Source organism: Saccostrea echinata, unplaced genomic scaffold (genome assembly GCF_033153115.1).
Source record: "Saccostrea echinata isolate AGI-Se365-2 ecotype Australia unplaced genomic scaffold, CSIRO_AGI_Sech_v1 ptg000054l, whole genome shotgun sequence".
NCBI lineage: Eukaryota > Metazoa > Mollusca > Bivalvia > Ostreida > Ostreidae > Saccostrea > Saccostrea echinata.
Genome location: NW_026889803.1, coordinates 10,277,053 through 10,302,635, shown reverse-complemented (window position 1 = coordinate 10,302,635; position 25,583 = coordinate 10,277,053). Strand labels below are relative to the sequence as shown.

The 25,583-nt window shown below is 33.5% G+C and overlaps 1 protein-coding gene across 1 annotated transcript; it reads right to left on the bottom strand.

The window, feature by feature from the left end:
* Positions 1-1,097: 1,097 nt before the first annotated feature.
* LOC133205479 (GTP-binding protein RAD-like) lies at positions 1,098-23,691 on the bottom strand. The gene is made up of 4 exons (XM_061341304.1): positions 22,911-23,691; positions 7,885-7,970; positions 2,694-2,877; positions 1,098-2,286 (listed from the first exon to the last, which is right to left on the bottom strand). The coding sequence occupies exons 1-4, from the start codon at positions 23,389-23,391 to the stop codon at positions 2,030-2,032; spliced, it is 1,008 nt and encodes a 335-aa protein (XP_061197288.1). The 5' UTR covers positions 23,392-23,691; the 3' UTR covers positions 1,098-2,029.
* Between the last annotated feature and the right edge of the window lie 1,892 nt (positions 23,692-25,583).

Below are 25,583 nucleotides of genomic sequence, written 5' to 3'. Positions count from 1 at the left end.
AAGATATGAAAATTTCCGAGCTCCATTTTTAATAAAAAACAGTTGTCTATTATATCAAAAAGCCTAGGTTTTTTTTAATCGTGAGGGATGGTGGTATAAAATTTAGAGAAGTCATACGTTTTATTGTGACTAACTGAATTTTTTTTAATTTTAAATTTTCTAAAAGTTCTTTGGAGATTTTGAGAATCCATATTTGATTTACACCACTTCTTGAATATGTTGTAGCACAGTATGTCTGAACTTTCTCTTTTACAGCAGTTAATATTTTTGTGAGGAGTAAAGATAGGGGTTTGGTAGAGCATTTGCTGGGCACGGCAATGTGTTTTGTTTGTAACTAAAGGATTTTTATGAAGTTAAGGAAGCCAGTATAAGTAGGGTAGATTGAACTCACCTTCGTTGTTTGGAATAATAAAAATATTAAAGTATGAAATGTGATTTTTTTTTTTTAAAAGTTCATACTTAGAAAGTTAACTATGGATGTAGAATTAAATTAAGTACTTCTAAGATACAGTTATAATAATGAGCCTTACAAACAAAGACGATATTGTTACAAGCCTTGTCTGCTGGAACTAACCCATTGTTCATGTAGTCTAATTCTTTTATCAATTCCGATTTTGTGAAAACTAAAGGATAGATGATTAGCATATTGCGACGGTCAATTTTATGGTCTGATTGTGTAATAATTCTTGCCTGATTGTGTAATTTATTAGAAAATGAAAATAAGAAGTTACCTAAGTTAAAATACAGAATACAATCTGGGTTGAGTCAGTTTACATTTTCTAAATCCAAAAGTGGTTTTTAACCAACCCAGATTAAACGAATACTTAATATATAATTTGAGTAACTATTAAAATTATTCCTTGTAATTTGATTTTCTATCATTTAGTGACGAAATAAGGATGATTTGTGAAAAGGCATTAAAAAAAGTCAAGCGAATATAATTCAAATAGCGAGTTACAACCAGAATTAGATTTAATGTTTTATTGGAAACTTCAAGAAGTTCATATGTAAACCAGTTTTTTCTTTGATGTCTTAGAATATGTGTAAAGAAATGTACAAAAGCATTCTCGTCAATGTAAGAAAAGAGGAAAATCTCAATAATTTGAAGCATTTTATTCCTGGCCGCTCCCAAAGAATGTAATAAATAAAATCTCAAGGTAACATGTAAAATAAGAAACCTTATGACATCTCATTGAGGTTGATATTTCTTTTCCTGTTTATTTTTTCACATTTGCCACACCGATCCAATATATAAATCAACCATCGTTTTTATTATACACGTTTTTCGTTTCGGGAGATTCCGCACAATTTATATTACTCGCCCACTTGTCTTTGAAACGTATATTTATAAATACAACAAAACACATCTGTGTCTCTGATAAAAGAGTTTCACAAGAACTCAAAGTTACGGTTCAGTAGTAATATACCAGGTCTCTGATCCAGTTGTTTGCATCTGTCTTTCCAGAATAGTTCAAGATAAAGCTTTAAGAATATCTGTGAAGTAACTCGAATTTGTACGTACTACAAGGTTGATCTGATATTTTATACACGGTAGATATATTATAAGCAATCGCTATACTTGTACAATGAAAAATTTGTGCATTTCAATATGAACGAACAATCACTGTTACACTTAATTCCAAAAGTTCGCTACATGCAAGTTGATATTTCTAATCGCTTGTTTTTTTTTCACAAACTATTTGCATGAAGTGCTTTGCTTATACAATTTTAAATACCGATATAAGCCAGGGCATCCGACACGGATTTCACTGTTGGTACTGAAGAAACGGGGGGAAATCGGTAGACTAGATCATCAATCGGTTGCTGCTCGCATTGGTTGTTGCTAAATTCCATTCCAGCTCGTCAGTCATTCAAACGATGCACATTCAGTTTCAGTGCTACTACGTGTCCACTAAATAGTCTAATCCTTACATCGAAACTGATTCCAGAAATGACATCGGCTCCGATGATTCAATTTGCCATGACTTTGAACAATAATACATTTTTATCAATGGTTGGTGTATTCAGATCACAAATCGTACAAATTATTACTTGAATTTTCTTTCTGTCCAACTTTGAACAACTTGCACAAGAATGACTTTGTTTTGGAGGAGAACGATTTAGACATTTTGGTCGGGGCCAGGGTGGGTACCTCCAGTTCTATCGAGTTCCTCCTCAATCGCACCTGGCGGACTATTCCGACTAACAGTTCGTCAACGTTGTGATTGAGAACAACAGAGATCTCTACATATTTACAGTGATAACGGTCAGATACAGCTTTGGCTTCTAAAAGAGAATACATCAGAAATAAAAGAAAGACTCAATATTGATGTTTTGAATAAAATTGAACTGACAATTTTCGTTTCCGTTTTCGTACTCCAGTCAGTAAACGACAGGACGTTTGGACTGCAATGTATAATTATGTATGGTAGTATAATGATTGGTAAGTGTTGAGATTTTCGATGAAAAGGTAAATAATTCAGCAATATACTGTTGCAAATTTATCTTTGAAAAAAAAAAACGTCAGAATATATTAAGATTCTATTTACTATTATTTCCTCTCTTGAATGGACGAAAGGAGAAGCAAGTACACAAATTCTATTTGTGAAATGGTTACATTATAAACATTTTTAATTCGAGCCGGGGGAGGGGTTCAGTAGGAGAATATATGTCACATGTGTTTTGGGCCTTACCTTTCTCGGAGACTACCCTTCGCCTCTCTAGATCCGCCTTATTGGCTACAAGTATTATGGCCTGCTTGTTTGCCACTTCCTTCCTTATGAACTGAATATTTTGAACGGCCTCTTTAAATGACTGTTCATCGTCCACAGAATAGACCACAAGGATGGCATCCACATCCGGCAGATCTTCAATTGACTACAACAAAGAGAAAAATGTTTTACTCGGTTTTATTTATATGTTTCTTTTTTATGTAATGGCTCGTAACCCTAATTCCCTGCTCTTGATTCTCTTATCCGCCACTCCTCTTATACCACAGAATAGAATTTGATGACATTTTCACAAAATCTTTGTCACATAGCGCTGTCATGTTCTAAATTTTGAATTTACCGGGTGGGAGTAAATACAAAATTATGTTCTAAATTTTGTATTTTGTACCCACCCGGTAAATTTAAAATTTAGAACATGACAGTGCCATTGTGACCTCCTCTTTACTTTTTGATCGGATATATATTTCGGGTTTTCAATAGCAAAACACAGACACTGCCATTTTTTCCATACTATTGGAGGTTCTCATCTCTTATCCGCAACTCCACCTATACCAGTGAATAAAATTTACTTTCACAGAATCTTTTTTTTACATAGAGGCATTTTGCACATCCTATTTTACTTTTTTTTTTTTTGGGGGGGGGGGGTCCCAAGCAAAAGAAAAACCCAGACTTTGCCATTATATACATATGAAATCCAGAGTATCATTTTGTGAGCTCAGGACTCACAGTGTCCCCAATTACATTTAGAACAGCACATTCCTTTCCTATGTATTCAATTTTTTTTTACAACGAAACAACGAACAAAACAATTTTAACAATCTTTCAAAATATGATCTCGAACGATCACATGATTCCCATATTTTTAGTAAACTGGGCTTAAACAACCAAAATAAAAGAAAAAAAAAAGAAAGAAAAAGAAAATCAACAAACCAAAAGACTCCGATGCTTTTATCAAACATAAGCCGTTAGTGTGAGAACCATTCGATTACTGAATATTAGCTGTCAAGTAAGAAAGAAAAGATTACAAAAATGATTTATAGGGCATTACTGCTAACTTTGCTTTGTGGCATTCGGATGTGTTACTCAACACTATTGACATATGACAACTGCAGATGTCAGTATTTTATCTAATGACTTTTGATTTGACGGAAGTATTGCAATAGTTAATGATTCAATTAACCTTAATGAATGGCCTAGCAGCTCAAACAGAGAAAGGATCCGAGAAATAATGCGCCTCAAATGGACTTAATGAGTTCCTTTCCGGCGTAATAACGATTCGGCTTATGGAATGTGGCTCGAGCTCGGATCCCCATATGCGCTAAAAGCAACACTATTGCATATTATATCTCCAATATTCTACTAATCCTCATATCTACACTTGATGATTGATAACTTGATTATTAGACCATTAATGGTATTCTATACCGACACAATTTCTAACAAATATTCTTCACATGTTTTTTTTTCTGTAGAAATACTTCTGAAATAGTGACTTGTATAATTTCAAGTAGCGCAGTTGAGAACGTTAAGGTTAAAGTCATTATCCAATAAAATACAGTCAAATTGTGCTTTTGGGTATATGTACTAAATGCATTTAAAACAATGAGAACAATCGGAAGAGTCCGTATATTAGCCACTTATACTTTGGAAGATATGTGAAATTTCGTGCTCACCGAAATTGTCGCTTTGCCATTAGGATTCCTGATAAATGACTTCCTCTATCGAATTTCATCTCCCGTAATAGTACGTTTATTACGTACCAAAAGACAATCACCGAATAAATTGACGCGGGCAATATTGCCCAAGCAATTTGCCTTCAGTGTGATATGGGCCATAGCGATTGGTTCTGTAGCCTTTTGTCACATACCGCGATTTCATTTATCATGTGGGTCATAAAATCACTTACAAATCATGACATAAATGGATTACATTTCTGTTGAAATTGCCGTCAGCCTATTTTTTCCATTCTCAAAACTGATAGACATATTGGCTGCATATTGTTAGAAGATGTCGATGCAAAGACTTTTGTTGAACATATACTTGTTTTGCTTGAGCGCTATTTACATTAAAAGTATATTTTTTAGGGAGTTCGCAAGGTTCTATTTCCGGACCCATTTGAATTTGCAAGGTGTTGTCTATTTTTACACAGTATGTTGGACAATGTGAACAATTTTTCATGTTCAAGCCTCAACAGTAACGATTAACTGTTTTGTTCCACAGTGTACTTTGCCAACCCGTAAACTCTTTCCTCCTAACATTAAAGTTGGGAATATGAAATTAATCATTTCTTGTCCTATCTTCTTGAGCACATTGCCGCCAAGAAACTTATTTTTGTTATTGATACATTTTTTATTGAATATATTTATTTTCTTAATCCACGTTCTTTGTAAGATAAACTTTACAATATCTTTAGTATACCATAAATAATGCACCGGAGAATACCTGTATTGTTTTATCACAAGAAAAATTACGGAAGATAAAAACACCGAGACAAATTGGTTTTCCCCAATAAATTACCACCATGCTGAGACGTAGAAGACAATTGAAACAGGTATGCTGTGGCATGTTATCTCTTTGTCTCTCTAGCAACGTCACGACATGGTGTAAAAATGCTCACAATATCTCGACGATTAAGTCAGCTACGTGAAAATGGAATTCCGTTTCAAGACCGCGGTTTAAGAAGATATGATCTGGAATGAGCAAGCAGAATTAAATAGGTTCATGTTCACCTTTGCACAAGTTACATAATACTTTGTATGAATTATACAAACAGCCCAATGAACGTTATGAACCGAAATGCATTTGCTGGTACCATGTTGGAATCTACATTCAGATACTGATAATCCATGTGACGGGAAAGGTGAAAAATATTCCATATTAAAGTTTTTCCCGCGAGACAAATTGATTTTGCTTAATGTACACTTTGCATATAATATTTTCTTTCGATTTTCTGGTTGTTAACTGAAGAATCTCAAAAAGATTTTTAAAAAAAACTTATTCTGATGGATTTGCCAGACTTCATACGTGTAGTATATATGTTATACAAGTATATGAGTTTATCAAGATTAATTAAATGAAAATTGATCAAGGACTAGCAATATTGGCTTCAAAGTATTAAAAAAATCAATCCTTAGAGGTAATATTTTCAAAATTATTGTGTACAGACGTACAAATAAAATGTCAACAGCCGCATTTGAGTACTTACTGAAAACACAGAAGTTTTAGCTAAAATTGTTAACAAATTCAAGTATCTTCAATTCCTAGACAGCTTAACACTATGACATTTACAAAATGAATGCGGAACAAGACCTTAGGGAAAAGAAGGGCACCAACATGTTATGGTTAGCTCTTATTCCAAGAAATAAACGTTCTCTAAAAATAAGTGTATATATATATATATCAAGAATTGATTTTGTCAAGAAGTGAATTTGGTATCTTTATTGATCTCGAGCCTTGGTGATATGATATATGATGTCAAATGATTTTGATACAAATTTTGGTGAAAAGCAACGACGTTCTGAAGAAGTTTATTTGCAACAATGATTGAACAAGTCATTGTAAAGTAGCTTGATCTTGGCAGCACCACACTGAATAAAAATCCTTACTGTCTTTTCAGATAGATTTTTTTTCGGAAAGATTAAGATAACAAAGCCAATGTGTAAACTGTAAATGTATTTTGGCCTATATCATCAAAACATACATTATACAATTAAACTTACAATAAAACATAAATACTAACGTACTTCCTACATCTTGCAATAGTAATACTTCATGACAACATGCTTTTACTAATTTTTTTGCTTCAATGTTAATTAATATTGCCGTCTTAATTAAGCATCTGTATGTGCACATCTTTATCTGTAGGTGTCAAAACAAACAATGATTGATGAAAGTTATTGTTTTTGGCAAGAGTGTTATGAACATTCAATACACTATCTAGTTGCAAGGTATTGGGGGACACATTAGTCTCGGAAATTACTTAATGAATAATGAAAATGGCTATCTCTTTTTGTTCCGACATGATAATTAACTTTAAATTATTAACAAAATCCGGATACTTGTCTTGTTGCCTCCTTGATTTTTATACTCGAAGCAGAATGCTTTATAGAACAGCAAAAAGAAAAAAAAATAACGAAGTTCAGTTCCAACGCTATTAGTAGACATATTCTTACCAACAACTTGGTTTAACATGGTTTTCATATATAAAAAAAAATAATAATATTTTTCAGTTATCTATTTTCCAAAAGGCTCTAACAAGGAGTCATATTTATACAAAAGACCCTGATACTTTTTGTTTCCTTGGCGTAGTGGTTTATGCTAGATTTTTTTTTTTTTTTTTTTTTTTTTTTTTTTGCGTTTAGAGTTTCTGGTTCAAGTCCCCCATTTTTTGCATATAGTTATCAGTATAATAATTATTACATTTTGTAACTTTAGCTAGTTGACTTTCATTAACTGTGTTTTCCCCTATGTAAACAGATACATGTAGATCTATAAAACAGTATCGCACTTCAGTTTACTAGTACATCTGAACGTAATACTTCGACTTAAACATTACAAGGGATTTTCTATTATTCTGGAAATGATACATTATTCTGTAAAATATCAAACCCATGAATAATTGAAATAATGAAAAATTAAGTGATATATGCATATAAGAGGAAAGGCTGGTTGTGAAGTTAAAAAAGATATCAAACATATAGTATTGTTTTAGAAGTTATATCTTGAATTTATATTCAGAGCAAAAAATTGACGAGAAAATCTTATAAGTCATGCTAGTAGGAGAAATACAAGGAAAGGACGCTACACCTCTTTATAATATCATGTAGTGCTCACTTTGTAATTTAAAAAAATGCCTCTCATATTACTTTTTGTGTAAACGATGTTGTACTTTTTTCAGGAAAGCCGATTTTCTGTTTTAGTTAGAATCCTGAATTAATCTGAGGGGATAGGACTTACGAAAACAAATCGCTTTAGTCAGATTTGCATAGGGACTGTGAAAATCGCCTACGATATTGTACTTAAATATGGAAAGAATATATTCTTCTGAAGTTACGTAGGTGTACATGTCACTTTGATTTAATCAGCAGGTGCAATTTGAAGATGAAATGAACTCCAAGGTATTAGAAATAGTTAATTATTTTGCTGTGCGTCTCACCTTCAGGTCGGGTACTTCAATTATTCTTATATTGGATTCCTCCTCGTCTAATTTCACGGGGACTGTGGCCTCCTCGTCATCAGCATCTGTAAAGAAAGAATGGAAAACATCATATATAAGGTTTAGTAAAGCGCTTTGGGTTTGACTTCTACAAGAAGTAGTCTTGTTTCTGAAGTCAATTCACGTAACAGTAGATGTTAAAGTACATGTACGTGTGTGGAATATGTTTCTGCAACTAACGTTATTTGTTTCGTAGACGGCAGAATATCATAAATTTAACGAATGTTTAAGAATTTCTTACACAGTCTACAAAAATACGAGGTGCATTAACCTATACCTGTCTCAATATCAAAGACGTAAAATGTCCTAGATAATCTTTCTTTTAGTCAGAGAGTTCATCCAGTCCTCGACATTTTATGTAAAACCTCACATCATCAATACTTTCATATCACTTAAATCGCTAGGAGAAGAAATGTACTTTAACAATGTAATTCAGAGAATTTGTGTCCCCTGCTTAGGGAAAAAAGAAGAGCATGCGCAGTTCGGGGGTAGAATTATTAAATGTATACATGTATATTGAAGGAAATAAAAAATGCCAATATGGATATAAAGATTTGATTGCTTATTCTTTAAAATGTGTATAGAAGATTCTTTTTATATAGAATATTAATCACACTGTAATAATGATTTTATGAGTTTGTACACACCAGACGTCATAGCTTTTTCATTTCACATGTTGAATACTATCACTTAGTTAATAATAATTAAAAAAAGAAGAAGAAAAAGGATCAACGGGGATTTGAACCCCTGTCTCTCATTTGCTAAGCCAGCATCATACCACTAGACCACCGAGCCACTTGATTGTGTAGCAGATTAAATGCAAACAGTATGTCACATATAATGTTTATATTCATGTTCGATATTGTCAAAATTTTTAATCAATACTTGGTGTCTAATTTAGCCTTTACTAAACAGTTCTAATAGATGTAATAAGAATATAATGTCCGCCAACAACCTGTATTATACGTAATAACTCTCCACTTGCCCCCTGTGATAAAAAAAAAAGTGCCAAGCGACTTTTAATACAATAAATAATAATAATAATAATTCAAAAAAAAAAAAAACGGGGCGGGACACTTTGAGAGGGGTGAGAGAGGCCCTAGGGAATAATGGTACAAAAGTGCATTGCAAAAGCTCAAAAGCTTCTTGAGATATCGCCCGGAAACGAAAGTGTTACACACAGATGGAATGTATAAATTTACGATCTTGAACTCTGACCTTTTGACCTCAAAATCAATAGAGGTCTTCTTTAGGCCACAGGGAGTTGTTATGTAAACAATCATTGCAAAAGCTCAAAGGATTTTCGAGATATCGCGTGGAAACGAAAGTGTTCAAACAGACAGAATTTATTAATTCATGACCTTGACCTTTGACCTTTTGACCTCAAAATCAATAGGGTTTTTCTTTAGGCCATAGGGAGTTGCTATGCAAAATTTCATTGCGAAAGCTCAAAGGGTTCTCGAGATATCGCGCGGAAACGAAAGCGTTACAGACAGACAGAAATACAGCTAGACGGACGGACAGACAGACCCAAATTGATATCTCCCACTTTCAGTTAAAGCGGGGGACAAAAAATCCAAGAAAAAAAGAGCACTGGCCTAGACTTAACTCGAGTGTGCAGCAACCCTTTTATCTGCACACTCTTCTTCATCCTCACAACACCAGTGGTCCTGTGGCGACGAGAAGACCCAGGACGTAGTAAAGATGATGCTACATTGTCATCACATACTTCTCATGACGCAATTCCAGAGAAGAACTTAACACTTTAGTAAAATTATACAATAAATCTCTTTGCTAACTGTTTAGCCGTTCAAAATATATTCATTCTAACAATAGGGCATGAACTCTGCACTTACAGGATACGAGTTGCAGAGGTTTGGTAAAGGAAAAGATGCCCTATCTTCCTATAATATCATCTGTCCTGTACGTATATGACAGAGGCTTAACACGTTCAAATCTGTGAATCATTCAAATGTAGGTTTCATAGTATGACATAACTGCAACCGAACTAGGAAGTTAGCACATTTTCTACCATTGATCTATTGTACGACGTATCTTGAAAAGTATTTATATAAAGAGGAGCTCGAGCATATTTGAATATCAAAACAATACTAACACTGCCAACAAAAATCTATGAAATCCTGCAATAACGTCTTCAATGGTTTGTTGAATAAAAGCCAAACAAAAACGCTGCTATAACATTTTGTTAACTGTTGGTTAATTTTCTGCAGCGCTGGAACTGAGTGGGCATTTGTTTATTAGTAATACGAAAATTGGAGAGCTTCGACTACAAATGCGTGGGAGATTAGTTTGTGGAAGTTATTGGTTATTGGACATGTACAAAGTTTAGGACACGAATTGGAGTATTAGAAATTGTACTTCTATGTATTATGATCGATTTATGGGCACTAGTCAGAGATGTAAATAGGATATTAGCATTCCGAGAGTGTAGTATTCCCCTACCAGTAGTGCCCCTGGACCAGAAAAGACAAAACTTATAATATATGAAATAATGAATGTTTCCTTATATTTTTTCAGTCCATGGAGTCGCAGTAGAATATATGGAAAATATCTTTAAAGCAACAGCACCATTATTAGTCATATAGATAATTATGCATCCTCACTCAGTATTAATTTTCTATTTAGAATTTATTTCGAAAAGAAAACCTTCGTACCTCTCCGCAATCGGATTGGATTTTCTACATTCATTTCCAACTGTATTTTCTAGGAGACAATTATGTCAAATGAAGGAAAGCTTTCAAACTTAACAAAATCATAGAGGCCTGTCGGAGGAGTAAGTATGATGACCGCAATAAGAAAACCTTCATAATTTAGCGTAAAATACATCCAATAATAATATATAAAAATCGTGTAAAAAAGCAATCGTTTGGTCAATTATTTCTTTTTTCACTATTTCATGTCAACATATAAAATTTCAGGAATTAAAAAAAAGTATTCGATGAAATCATAAACCATAGGGAGGACTTGGGAGGGTGGAAATATATTTATAATTAATTGCAGTAAAAACTGCATGGTGAAAAATCAAAAAACCATCGAGTTGCATTGGGAATAAACTATGACATGAGTTTTTTCTCAAAATGAAATAAATTCTTTCCAGAAATTAAAACTTTGAAATCTTGCAATTTGAAGTAAAATTCAATAGTTTTGGAATATGTTCAGTTGACGTTAAATTACTTTTGCTTAATTAACATCATTCAACTTTTGATTTTTTTTTTTCTTCGTAAGGCCAGCAACCTGACGTCTCTCCTCTCTGTTACACGTAACGACAGAGGGTCTGTGTAAAGAAAACAATTACAATTCTGATATTATTATCCGGATTAGTGGGGAGGAATTCTATCTAAAAAGCTTCCATGAGAGATGATTTTTGTGCTGAGAGGGGGGATTTTTTCTATACAGAGAATTATTTTCTGCCTAATAAATCGACCGTGGGAAAAAGAATTTCGACATGAGATCGTTGGGTGAAAAGTGTTATTTTACATAGAACCTTCGGGGGGAGGCTTTCCTAGGCGGATTTCTATATGACACCGGAATTTAAAAGTCATAAAGATAAATTGCTTAATGGCGTACAAGTCAATTCCGGTGGTTTGGAGTTCAAAACTGACATTTCATTTCAATGTGATATCATTGGTTCTGGTCTGAATGATAAAATGATTACTTCCTGACATGTTAGTTCAAAAGCTTTTTATTGACAATCAATAAGAATATGATAGTATTCTTCAGCAACTCACAATCAGTAGTAGGGTTTCGTTTTTGAAGTTTTTTTCGTAATAGGGAAATCCATGACATTTGCTTTCTTTTGAAGACCTAGATGAGCTAAACGATTCTCCAGAAATCAGACTCAGCACAAGGCAGTCACAGGGTTCTTTTGTTAAAATATTGATGCTTGGATATAATGAATGTTGGTTTAAAGAAGGAGCCATGGTGATAACATATAACGCATTGAAAGAATTTATTCAAAATGAATATCCCCCTAACCCCCGCCTACCCATCCACCCCTCCCCCCCCCCCCCTCAAAAAAATAGTACGTTAATATTTGCAATTTTAAATTTTTTTAAATTCTTTTTTATCATTATTTCTATAAATCCGAAGTTTTCCAAGATCAAACGGTTAAGTTCAAAGACAGTAATAAAAGTTAAGTTGTGAATATCAAAAGTATCACCTGCATGACTTTTCAGTCTCATACTGTCTACAGAGAGACATGGAATCAGAGGAAGCAGCCTATAATATGATGTACAGAAATAAAGTCACCAAAGCATATCAAGTAGGTCAGGTGCAAAAACATTCAATGAATGGATCTGACAAACCATGTGTAAAATGAACCTTATGTGTAAAGGCTGGTTTGAATACGGCTACTAGTGATAAGTCGGGAAAAGATCTATGTACTGACCGTAGGGAAGCAGTCACAGATAAAATGTATATGTTCGGATGCAAGCCTGCTTCAGACAGTATACACATATACACAATCTCTGGAAGTTTGCTTTGGGTACCATTGAGATATTAAGCTGGAAATTTGCCTTTTTCTGAGTCAATGAATCATAAAATGTAGGTCAAATGCAACACCTGGAGCATGTATGTCATTAGCTGTAGATCTGTAGCTTTCTGGAAAAATAAACTCGGACAGACATACCTGAGAGCTACAGATCCACCCATTGTAACAACCTTCTAGTCCAGTCCTAAACTAAAAGGTGTAATTAAAAAAAAACAATTTAAGGTTTTGCCAAAGGTCAACGTGTCCAGAAATTTATTTTTTACAATAGCTCCAAAACTATGTGGTTTATAAAGTTCAAACTTTTACAGTTTATAAATATATCATTGATTAACAGATAGAAAGTATCACTTGATAACAAATACTTAAAGAAAGTATTTATCGAGAAAAAAATCTTTTCAAAAAATGCATATATATTTTTTTAAATACACCTAATTAGTTCCGCACTTTTAGTGAAAGCAATCATTGCAGAAACAATATATGTTTATCAGTGAAAGGCAAGTTGGACTTCGATAGCCTCTGGAAAGTTGTTTTCCCTGTTTATTTTATCCAAATGTTAAGATTTGAAACCGAAAGTACATTGCAAATGGCGGATTTTACAGGGGTCTTGTCTTTATACATGTCATGCTTTCAATAACAGCCTTTCAGAGACCATTCATGTCCAACTTGCCCTTCATTGATAAACATATATTATTTCTTCAATGATGGTTTTCACTAAAAGTACAGAATTAAGCAGGTGCATTTTTTTAAAATATGCAAATTTTTTGAAATTGTTTTTTCTCAAAAAATATCTATTTTTTAAATATTTGTTTTTAAGTGATACTTTCTATCTCTTAATCAATGATGTATTTATAAACTGTAAAAGTTTTAACTTTATACCTCACATAGTTTTGGAGCTGTTGTAAAAATAAATTTTTGGGCATGTTGACCTTTGGTAAAACCTTCAGTTTTATCAATCATTAAAAACTTTTCAATTTCTTATTCACTGATAAGATTATCAGTTAAGCTACGGATCCAGAAATTTCTAAAAGCTTTGAAAACTAACAATTACAAACACAATGTAGCCATGATGAGCAGCATATTATTTTATTTATCACCTTTCCATTGATTTCTCGTAATTTACACACGCAAAGATGTTTCACAACTGGCTTGGAAACATTTCTATAGAAATATAAACAATACATTCTCAGTGTTTATATTCTTCAAGGTTATCGACAAAGAAACAAGCGGAAATGATATACAAATAACAATGTAAAAAGTCTGAAAAGCTCTCCTCCAAGACAGACGCCAACGATTCCTGATCTATATATTACGCAGACTTTTTTCTCGTTTTTTTCTCAAAGTAACAAAAGGCGCCCATTGTACATAATGTACATTATGCATGACTGTACATATGTGTTTTTAACTAGGTATCGCCAAGTGTTTGCTTGCAGAATTGGTAATCGAAATTATTATAGGGTTGATTATTTTTTCCGCTTAAAAAATTTATACATCACGTGCACACCAATTTTCGCAGTTCAAAATTACAGCGCACGTTTTCAACGCTGAGTTTTTTTAAGAATGTGTGTTTAATAATTAAGACCTTTATTTTTTTTAAATTTCGTTTTTGGTTATGAATTTGCTGAATTTAAGTTAGGTGTTATTTGTCCGGAAAAAGTGCTTCAATGTAATATTTTTCTTTATATTGTGTATGTATAAAAATCAACGGATTTCTGTCTCATACTTATCTGCAAAAAAATTGTTACAGGTTCATGTGAAAAAAAAAAGTTCATTGTGCATTTATACATGTATAAAGAAACATTCAATAGAATTAAACATGAAGTTTTAAAAATATTAATTTGAAAGCCTACATGTACATGCATTTTTTGAAGCATTCTTAGACAAAGAGGTCCTTTCTAGTTGTTTTTAGCTCACTTGAGCTCAAGTGAGCTTTTCCGATCCCGTTGTCAGGCGTCCGTCCGACTGTCTGTCTGCCCTTCCATCTGTAAACTTTTCACATTTTTTACTTCTTTAAAAACACTAGGCCAATTTAAACCAATTTTTGCATAACTCATCCTTGGAGAAAGGGATTCTAAATTGTTCAAATAAAGGACCAAGTCCTATTCCATGGGGGAGATAATCAAGAAAAGGCAAAAAAGATGGGGTCATTAAAAAATCTTCTTCTCAAGAACCACTATGCCAGATGAGATGAACTTTTGTGACAGCTTTATGAGGTTGTGTAGATTCTAAATTGTTCAAATCATTGCCCTGGGCGTTGGGTGGGACCACAATAGAGGATCAAAGTTTTAAATTAAAATATATTATAGGATTAAAAAAATCTTCTCAAGAACGACTGGACCAGAAGAGATAAACTTAAGTGAAAGCTTTCTGAGGTAGTATAGATACTAAATTGTTCAAATCATTGCCCTGGGGGTTGGATGGGGCCACAATAGAGGATCAAAGTCTAAAATTGAAATATATAGGAAAAATTCTTTAAAAAATTTCTTCTTAAGAACCAGTTGACCAGAAAATATGAAACTTAATTGCACCCGCGGGGGTAGGGTGGGCCACAATAGAAATTCAAAGATTAACATTGAAATATAGAAGACAAATTCTTTAAAAATCTCTTTAAGAAACACTGGGTCAAAGATATGAAGTAGGTCATAAAAAGAATGTTTAAAAATATTTTTGTCCTGTCTGTCCTTGTTTTAGTCTCTCTTCGAAAGCAGTTTCAACTTTTTAAATGTAATTGGTAAATTCTTCTAGTATGGTAATCATATCTATTATATATAATCATAATTAATTCCTTTTAAAACAGAGACATAAATAACAAAATCACTGTTAATTACTTGTATGTATTTTTTTCATTGTACTCAGATCAAAGACCTTGAGTTAGTCTGTTTGTTGAAATGCTATAGGGAAATAATTTGCATGCGATCTAATTCTCGTACAACTTAACAGATTTTCCAAAAAAAAGAAAGAAAGAAAGAAAACGACAAAACGAATAAAAGAAAATTGCAATTAATGAAACTTACACTTTAACAGTTTACAGCAACGTTAAAAATTGTTTCTATATTCTCATAGTCAGCAGAAATGTTCTTTTGTGCATGCAAACCGTTACAGTTTGTGTTCTATTCTTTTTATTACTTTGTTTTCAAGGCCGTAACTAGGCTCAAATTTTTAGTGAGACAAGGTGTCTGGGGGCCATCCTAGTCCCAAGCGGGCCCAGGGTAGGTCCTGATGGTGGTTTCCAACATTATGCTTAGGGGAAGGGGGAGTTCACGAAACGGTATTTGCAAATTGAAGACTTAATCTTTAAAAGTTTTAACGTTTTGAATTGTCGCCCGCGTGGCGCAGTGGTTAGAGTGTTTGATCTAGAGTCTCGGAGTAAGGAGTTCAAATTCCCACTGCAGGGTGTAGAGACCGGTTCTTCGAATGAGACGGTAAAACCGATCCTGTGTCGCAGTAGGTGAGAACACGAAAAAGACCCTTTACGGTTCAATGACCCCGAGTGCCGAGTATAGATCTTAGACTAAACTTTACAGACCTCCACCGGCAAGTGGTGCCGTCTCAACTTTATATGAGTGAAAAATTTTTGGAGGGGACATGAAACAATCAAACAAAACAAACACGTTTTGAATTGTTTTTTTTTACATGCGTCAAGTTCTAAACGATAATGTGGCACCTGACGTTATGATCGATTTACCGATATTGAAAAAAAGAAAAGTTGAAAGTATTAATTTAGTACTAAGACACACAAAATTAAAGTTCAAAGTAAAACTTTTTCACTTTTCAGAAATTTAGTCAGGCAAATGCCTCACTTGCCTCAATCGTAGTTACGGCCTTGGTTTTACTCTGTCTTTTATATGGTAGGGCTGACGTTGCAGAAGTACAAAACAAGAACTACTCAAGAATGCCAGATACATGTATGTCAGTTTACTGTTTAAGGTTTTCCTTAAAGACGGCAAAGCTTTTTAAAAAGAAAAACTATATTTAATTTCTCAATCGGAATCACACAAGATATACTAGTCTCAGACTGGATCATGCCGACGTATTGTTCACAGCTTTGACACAAACAACTTGATTGTGGTTTTTGGTTAGGATTAGAAATAACAAGTATTCCTTCTAAAGAAGTGATAGGGAAGTGTAATATCAGATGTAAAACTTGTGGCCTACGTAGGCACAGAATGTACAAAACATTCAATATTACCCATTAAGCGAATAAACAATGAACAAGTAAGACTTAACTCGAAATACCAATGAACGAAAAAAACTCTAAAAGGGAAGGCTGTACTTTCGTTTCGGAAGTTAATAAAATTCTTGCGCATATAAAGAAAACGTAAGTTTATTCACCATGTAAATTTATAATTGCATTTGAAAGTAATAGCAATTTTTTTTAAAAAGATCCGTAGTACTTGATACATGTATGTTCCGACAGATTTACATGAAGCTGACAGTGTAATAGTAAAGAAAGTAGTCAGTCGCGTCATCTGTGCTCATCTGGTTACATTTGCCGGATGCCTTACAAGGAATCAACCGTGATCGACCGAAGCCAATCGCAAAAAGTTGGTCTACTAGATAGATCACATGGTGATGTCTAATCATGGGGTTGTCTAATTACACTGAAATGAAAATTTCAATAGAAAATAACATTTTTCTGTCCACTAAACTCTGTTGTAATCACATACACAGAATGTCTAGGAAATATTGTTCCTATTGCAACTTGGCCATTTTCAAAGGCATTTTGTTTACAAATCATACTGCATGTAGTACCTTGTTAAAAACTAATTTTTGCTCCGTTTTGAATAGATATTAATTTGTCACCATGCTCTTCTTATTAATGATTAGAATTTTTTCATTACCGTATTAATTTCATTTTTGAAGCGACCGGGCAAGTTTCATTCTAGCACAAATAACCTCTGTAACATGCGATAATGATATCTGAGAGACGACGTCCTGGTTTTGCAATGTAGCACAAAGTCTTTTTTTTTTGCGTCCAATGCATAGTTATGCGACTGTCGCAATGCGCTGGAAAAAAGTACAGCGTAAAAAATTTAAATTTGTATTTTGGAGAAGTATCACTAGAAGAAGTGAATTGGTGCGACTCAAAATAACTGAAATATGTGTAAATGACTGTTTGTTGATTGCATTTATGTCATCAATTCATCTTTTTTCAATAAAAAAGCAAACAAAAACAAGGTGTATTCCAAAACCAACTTAACTGAAAAGACAGCATTCGTCCCCTCGATCCCTCTCGCCATTAATGCTTTAAATTTTCAACCAGGGAGTGAGTCAAAATTCATTACGCATTATTAATTGTCTTTTAAAATGTTACGTGTTTCCAACTCAACAATGTTTACAAAAAGTGGAGTCATTATTGAAAAATCACTTGACAAATGCAACATATGCAATTTTTTTTCACAGAAGCTGCATGTGTAATAACAAGAAATCTATGAAAACTAGTTTGAATATTTTTAGTTCATTAGTAACATATGCTAGTTCAACTTTTATATCCTGTGATAAACTAGCCTTATATTAAAATCCACCAGTATTAAAGTTTACAAGAGCTTACTACAGGTAATTTACATTTTTTTATCGCCTTATATCGTGTCAATTTATCGATTTCCAGATGACCAAACACAATAAATTTGAATTACATTTCCTATTGCCCTGGCAACATCTGCATACATATTTATATTTTACAATTCATTGGCACCTAAAAGTAATCACATGGATTTTTTTATGTGTTGTATTCTATCGACAACGTACTTATTTTTTTTATTAAAAAAAGAAGTTAAGCTGATCATTCTTTGTGACGTCTAATAAAATTAGTCCATACATTTACAGTAAAACATGCCTAACGAAGTGTCAGGGACGGACGATTTTGCTTCATTATAAACGTAATTCGTTATATTCGTTCAGTTCATAATTATATTTTAAAGCCAATGGGAATGAAAATCACTTCGTTGTAAGCGTCAATTCATTATAAGCATGTTCGCTATAGGCGTGTTTTACTGTATTTCAAATTATGTTGTGTATTGTTTTTGTTGTTGTTGTTGTTGGTTTTTTTTTTTTTTTGGTTTTTTTTTTTTTTTGTTTTGTTGGTTTTTTTTTTATGGTGAGATACACGGATTAACCTGATGAAAGTTTTGCACACATGATATTAGTTACATGTTCATGTATTACATTATTTTCAATCAATATTAAAGAATCAAAAACATTGTAAAAATCTTATTTTATGATGAGTCAAACCACCATTAGTTAAAAAAAATCAAGTATTTGGTTTTTTTTTTTACTCTGTGTATCATGTTATTTTTCCTTCTCATTTATTGTGCTTTTAAAAATTGAAAATTTCTTTACCTGTAATAATTTATTTTAGAATATATAATTGTACTTTTCAAATTTAACTTAAGTATAAAACACAGAAAATGTAACTTTCTTCCTTTTTTTCAATTAGCGGTAACTTTTATTTTGAATTTATCACTCTTTGGTACGCAGTACAGTTAAGGCTACACATGAAGATAATATGGTAATGAGGTCATAATGAGGTTTGACGTCATGACAGTTGCTCCGCCCTGATAGATCTATATAAGGAAATAGAGCTCAAAAAAGTCATTGATTGCGAGAATTTGTAATGAATGTCTGTATTTTCATGTTTAAATAAATAAAAATTAGTGATTTTCTTTTATATAAAAACACAACGTCTTCGAAATAATTCTCTTTTTTTGGTGTCGTTTGGCTGCATTCGGCTTCAGCCAAGCGCTTGCACTCGGTGACACGGAATGTTGTTTACATCTAAAACGTGGCGACAGGAGCTGAGATATGCAGTGGATAAATGCAACAAGCAGGCAATCTTTAAAAAGGATATGGATAAAATAAGACACCTAAGCCTTGTTTATCTCTTTGATAAGAAGGTGCTGACGTTATTTCGGGAAATCAAGGAAAACTGGGACGATCTGCACCACCTTCCTAGGTCCCTATCTGTTCATTTATAGGTGTGTATGCGCATATGTATCAACATGTAGGCCTAGACATACTATTATTTACATCAATGTAAAATAACCGTGTACATGTACAATAAGATGTATTATTACAGTCCGTCACAAACTGTGATGCATTGCCTTGTGTGTATGACCCTCCCCCCCCCCCCCCCACACACACACACACCACCAACCACACATCATAAAAGTTGCACACTTTTAACAATTTAATTTGCACTGAATATACAGAATTCTTGTCATACAAACATGTTACATAATAAAAAATGCACAGCATAACATGAATTGATATGAAATATAAATTTAGATGCAGTCACACTTGTAGTGCATATATATATATGTAAAGTCAAACTGTACAGTGCACAATGTATGTGCACTGTAAAAAAAAAAAAAGAGTTCAAGACCCTTTTAACTTTAATTTATACCTCTGACAATCAAAAATACCAATCGAAAATAAAGGAAATTTTAAGATTTCAGTTTTTTACCAGTGCTTCATATTTTATTTTATTTTTTTCAACTTTTTTCTATCTGTATCACCAGTCTGTAAATTTGTAGAATTTATATATATTATTAATGAAGATAAAATATTTGAATTTTCATTCGTTTGACTACACGTAAAATAAGTCAGTCTTATATGTATACACATGTATTTATAAATTGTTTATATGTACATCTTTTTTTATCATTGTAGCTGCTAGGTGTTGTAGGTTGAAAGAATAAATAAAACTGGCATTACATCACCCAGAATTATCAAAATAGATGCATCAATTTATCCACTGGGTATGATCACTACGTCTAAATAATTAGAAAAAAGCATTTCACATTCATTTTATAGTATGCCAGTGTAATATTTTTTTTTTAGGTGAAAGAATTAAATGTTACCTCTAGTATATTGATTTGATTTTTTTTTACTTTAACTATAGCTACCAATCTGCTCTTGCGAATGTTATAGGTTATAATTTCCCAGAAAAGTTATGTATGAAAAGTTGTTTCCATTTATTTTATGAATTTCAGAAAATATAGTATAGCATGGTTTGTTTTGCACAATGCAATGTCATTTCATTCTACAATAGTAATCATAATGTATTTCACTAATTACATATATTATGTAACTTATTATGTATTACTTCTCCCGAACAATTTGAACAATTCATTAATTCAGGCAGCACGAGTATTCACCAATCAAGTAAAAAGGTATGCTCCTCATGGCCATAGGAACCTGGGGGGGGGGGGGAGGATTATTTTGCAGACAAAAAGCATAGCTACAACTGGTATATATTGCTTGTTCACCCTAAAAAATAAACTATGATCATGACCTTTTTTAATTTTTTTTTCTTGTCAAAGAATTTTTGGTAGTTGATAGTGCCCCCCAACTAAAAATGTATGCCCCCCCAACTGTAATTGATCCTACAGCCCTACTCCATATTAGCTACATGTATAAACCATTATACATATTTCTGGCAAGATTTTTGAAATGTTTTGATAATAAAAACAGTAGAATTAAAATATATACATGTATGCTTTCTATGTTTCTCAACACCAATGAACTTTCCATAATGGTATTTCATTTTGTTTTCAGAATTGATTTCATCCAAAGGAACATGAACGGAAATATGCACCTGCTCAGAATTCCATTCACAGCCTGCCTTTGAATTTGAAGAGCTGTGTTTATTAAATTTATTTTCTAGAAAAATACAACTTTGACTTTTTAACTGTACAGTGGTGTGAAAGTTTGAAGGCTGTTAAGATTTGAAAATCTTAACTTGCATGTATTTAGTTGTTTTAGGTACCAAAAAGATCTAAATTTCATGTATATTGTGTTCACTTGTTTTTTAACAGAGTATCTGTTTCTTGATTACAAAGTTTTTCCTATGATTATCTTGTTTGTGCATGGATTGATAGAAACTCAAAAAAGGAGATTAACCCCCCCCCCTCCAACCCCTGAATTGTGCTAATTTAAAAGTACCTAAAGAAGTAAAACCCGATGTAAACACGGTATAATAATTTATTTTTAACACGCAAGTACGGTACTTGGTATCAAAGGAGCCAAAAGCAAACTGGTGGTGGTGGGGGGGGGGGGGGGGGGCTAGATCTATAGAAAGGAAAACATGTTCTTAATTACATGTGTAAGCACTCCAATCCCTTCCTCGTGGTTCTACAAAACTTAGTCTAGAATCCCTGAACAGTAGAAGGTTTGATAGATATTACGAGAATCACATAGAATGTATGTAAAAAAAAAAACAAACAAACAAACTTAGTTCTGTTGGAGATTTTTTTTATTTGTGTGTGTACTGGGGGAGGGAGTATAAATACTTACTTAATTGATAGGGGTTGTCTATTGTTTATTAGAAATGATTGAATCTTTCAATATTTTTAACCATGGGCACACATGATGGATGTTGCGGAAAATTTTAGGCCTATTGTGAACATTATATCATGGAGCACAGGCCTCTGAATTTCTATCAATAAGCCGTTATATGATTGATCAGAGTGATATATATACCCCCTCTATATATAAATACATATATATGTATTTATATATAATAGAGGGAATATAAATATATATATATATTACTCCGATCAATCATATAACGGCTTATTGATAGAAATTCAGAGGCCTGTGGATGGAGGAAATGCGGAGGGTGTCAAAGACGTCTTGTGTAGCTTATGAAAGAACGAAGACATACAAAACAAAGTAAAGTCAAGGATTTTTTTATGCATAACGTTTTGATTTAGCGAAAAGAAGCCCAGCACAGTACGTAGGTATTATTTGTTTAAACTTTGCGAGGTACAGAAACTCTATAAAGTACTAGAGAGTTATCTCCCATGCTGGGTCAATGATGCGTTTGAAAACTATATTTAGAATGAATGTGTCAAGATTTCAATTTTTAATCAAAAAGTGCAAGGGCAAGGCGACAACAAAAGAGGTAGGTTTTTATTTTAAATTCTTTATTTTACTGTATAGTTTTTAAAAAGTGATGCTCATTTCTTTGTAATTCATTAGGTAATTTATAATTTCCGATGAAATTATGAAAATACCCAATTTTTTGAATACTGGTGTTTGTTTTTAATGATTAACTTAAATATCTCAGAAATCTAACTGAATGAGCATCAGTTTTGAGATAGGGTAGATATCAAGAGACACGCTGAAACAATTTGCAGTTTATTTTTTGCTTGCCTTGCCCTTGCACTTTTTGGTTAAATTTGACATTTCATATTTTGACCCAAAATCTTATCCCACGTGACTGTAGAGGGTCACAAGATGACAAAAAATATTGATATGAAAAGCGATGAACATACTCTTCAAAATGCCATTAAGATATTTCAAATAGAGTTTCATGCTAAAAAATAAAACGGTTGAACTTTACGTGTCTCGTTTTTGGTGCCTTTTGATAGAAAATGTTGCCTTAACTGTACTGCGTAGTCTATTCATGTTCTATTTGCCGAGACTTTTTACTTTGTCAAATATTGGTTTACCTTACCTATCGAGGTGTTGCTGGTGCAGATAGCCTCTGATGTCATAAACTGCGTTTTCAACGTCTTTTTACCAACCCCTTGCGCTCCTAATATTGCCACAGAAAAACATTCAGGGTCAGAGTTCATTTCTCCGTCACTAATTTCCAAGGGATGAGGTGCTGTCACATCTTGGTAACTAGCACCGCTGACGTTACTTCCGGCGGAACTTATACTCGTTGTGCTTTTGCGGCGAATCCTATCACCTCTATTTACAATACCGGATTTTGTCATTCGAAATGACCTTACTCGTTCCAAATCCAGAGAATTGTCACCATTAAGGTAAACATTTTCTGGCATGCTATTTCGTCGGGGAGCATTTTGTCGAACTTGAAGAAGAGGACTAGAGACTCCTGGGGTCAGAAGTGTCGCCGAATTCCTCCGGCGTCCGTGATAGCCACTATCCACTGTTAACAAATTTCGATGTGCAGTCAAAAGTGTTTTGTCCATTTTGTCGCCGCATGCATCGGATACTTCCTCTGTAAATAATCTTGAAGGGGAATGGATTGTTGGTCCTATATCTTGCTAGGAAGAATAACACGTGAAAGGATCTCCATGTACCTTTAATACGCTCACTTTATCTACAGAACGCTCCAAAAGTTAGTACACATCGCTGGTCGCTTTGTACAGCGGACTGGGTGATTGATGATTGAACGAAAGACAAGATCACATATTATGGTAATCGATTTAATGTTCTCGCTAATTTCATATGAACTCTGTAGTAATGTTTACGCTAAAATCAAGGCATTTACTTGCTTTGGTAATTGATAAGTAATGTGGTTTTAATGAAAAAAAATATCAATATTCAATAAACACGGAGCAAAGAGTGTTACCGGCTCCCTTTGTAGTGACATGACTTCCCACCTTTTCACCGCAGCCATTAATTGTTCATAGCTCGGATCAATCGAGAAAATGAACAGCCGAGGAACAGCACTTTCTTTAAAATAGTATATAAAGCACATATATGGATTCTGAAAATTATGAGAGATATAGAAATTAGTCCTCATAACACTTGGAAAAAAAATACATTGTACATACATAAAAAGGTCCCTTTGTCTTAAAAAAATATCACGTGGTACATATTTAATTTACTGCTGGCTATTGAGAAATAAGAAATGAAAAAATTGCAGATAGATGGAGAAAAGGCCCAAACATTTCCATGACATGACAAGCAGAAATATATTTTATGAACAATTATGTAAGAGATAATGACTGCAGTATGTCACCACGGTATCCCTTTGAGCGCTGTGACATTTTAGCCTTGATATTATAAACTTGTGAAATGTCAAAGGAAGAGAGCTCGCCATGGAGCAAGGTACATATTGAGATATATGTGTCTTCGGGTTTTGCTTCTTCATAACATCATCAAAAGCACTGAAGGGAAACCAACACGAAAAGCAAACTGTTATCAAGTTCCACTGCCTCCAGATTAAGAATTACATTACCGATCAAATTAAGCTGTTGGGGCAATTTAGTGCAGTCATTAAAAGGCAATATTCAAAGCAGGCTGATTGGGCTGTTGCAAACGCACGAAAAAACCAGAATGACACAATTGTTATCGCTTCAGTTATATTAGTCGCTTGGCTTCCACAGCAGCCAAAGACTTAACATGACTGTCATTTCATCGGCTATCATCTATTTTTTTTAGGGTTAATTACCCCTTTTTCCCGATAACATTTTGTTTGACCTTATTAAAAACTTATTCAATCTTCATTGCCTTTGGGTTTATTGCCGTTAAATGGCGAAACAGTGGCTAACATTTTAAATAATGGCAGCGTTTCGTGAAGAATTTTGCATGGGCATACCACAAAACCCGGCGTTGTACGATCGGCCTGGTCTGGCCCAAAAGTTGGCACTGTCTAAAGAAAGCTCGAGTTTATTGTTATTATCTTGGTCCGTCCGTCTGTCACACTATCTACTTCCTCAAACTTCTTATATTTGAAGTAGTAGTAACTAATCTTTTGGAATATGAGTGATGGTGCTTTGAACAATTGCAAAAAGATTTTGAAATTTTCAATTTTTCAAATTGGGGTAAAAATGAGATAAAATTGGGTAAAAATGACGTTTTTCTAGAAAAACCTGGTTCTGTGAACTTCTGTTCCTTTTTTGCAGTAGCCCATTCATATTTTGGAATATGAAATTTTAGTGAATAGACTCCTTCTACCCCTTCTACTCAAAACGATTTCCAGAAATAAATACCAATACCTCAGTGACTCTGTGGTAAATGGATTACACATAAGAAACTGTGACTTTGGCCTAAATACCAGCATAAGCTACATAATTGTTTAGACTGGTAGAACAAATAGTTCTGATAATAATAAAATAATGAACTTGAACTTTTTGCAGAAATAGTTCTGAATCAATCTCTAATAAACCAACTTTACGAGTGAAAAGCATTAAAATCAACAGATTAAATAAATGAAATCTGGAGATAACGAACAGTATGATCAAGCTCAAGAGTCCATTGAAACAATAAAAATTGGGAGCGGTCAAACAAGGGCCTCTGAAAGCATCAGGGATGGGAATAGGTGCCATGGAGGAGTGATTGTCATACAAAGGCACCTATTACTGGAAATACAACGGAATATTAAATTCCTGTCCTTTTCACAATTGTGAAAATTATAAAATCATGAAATCGTTTA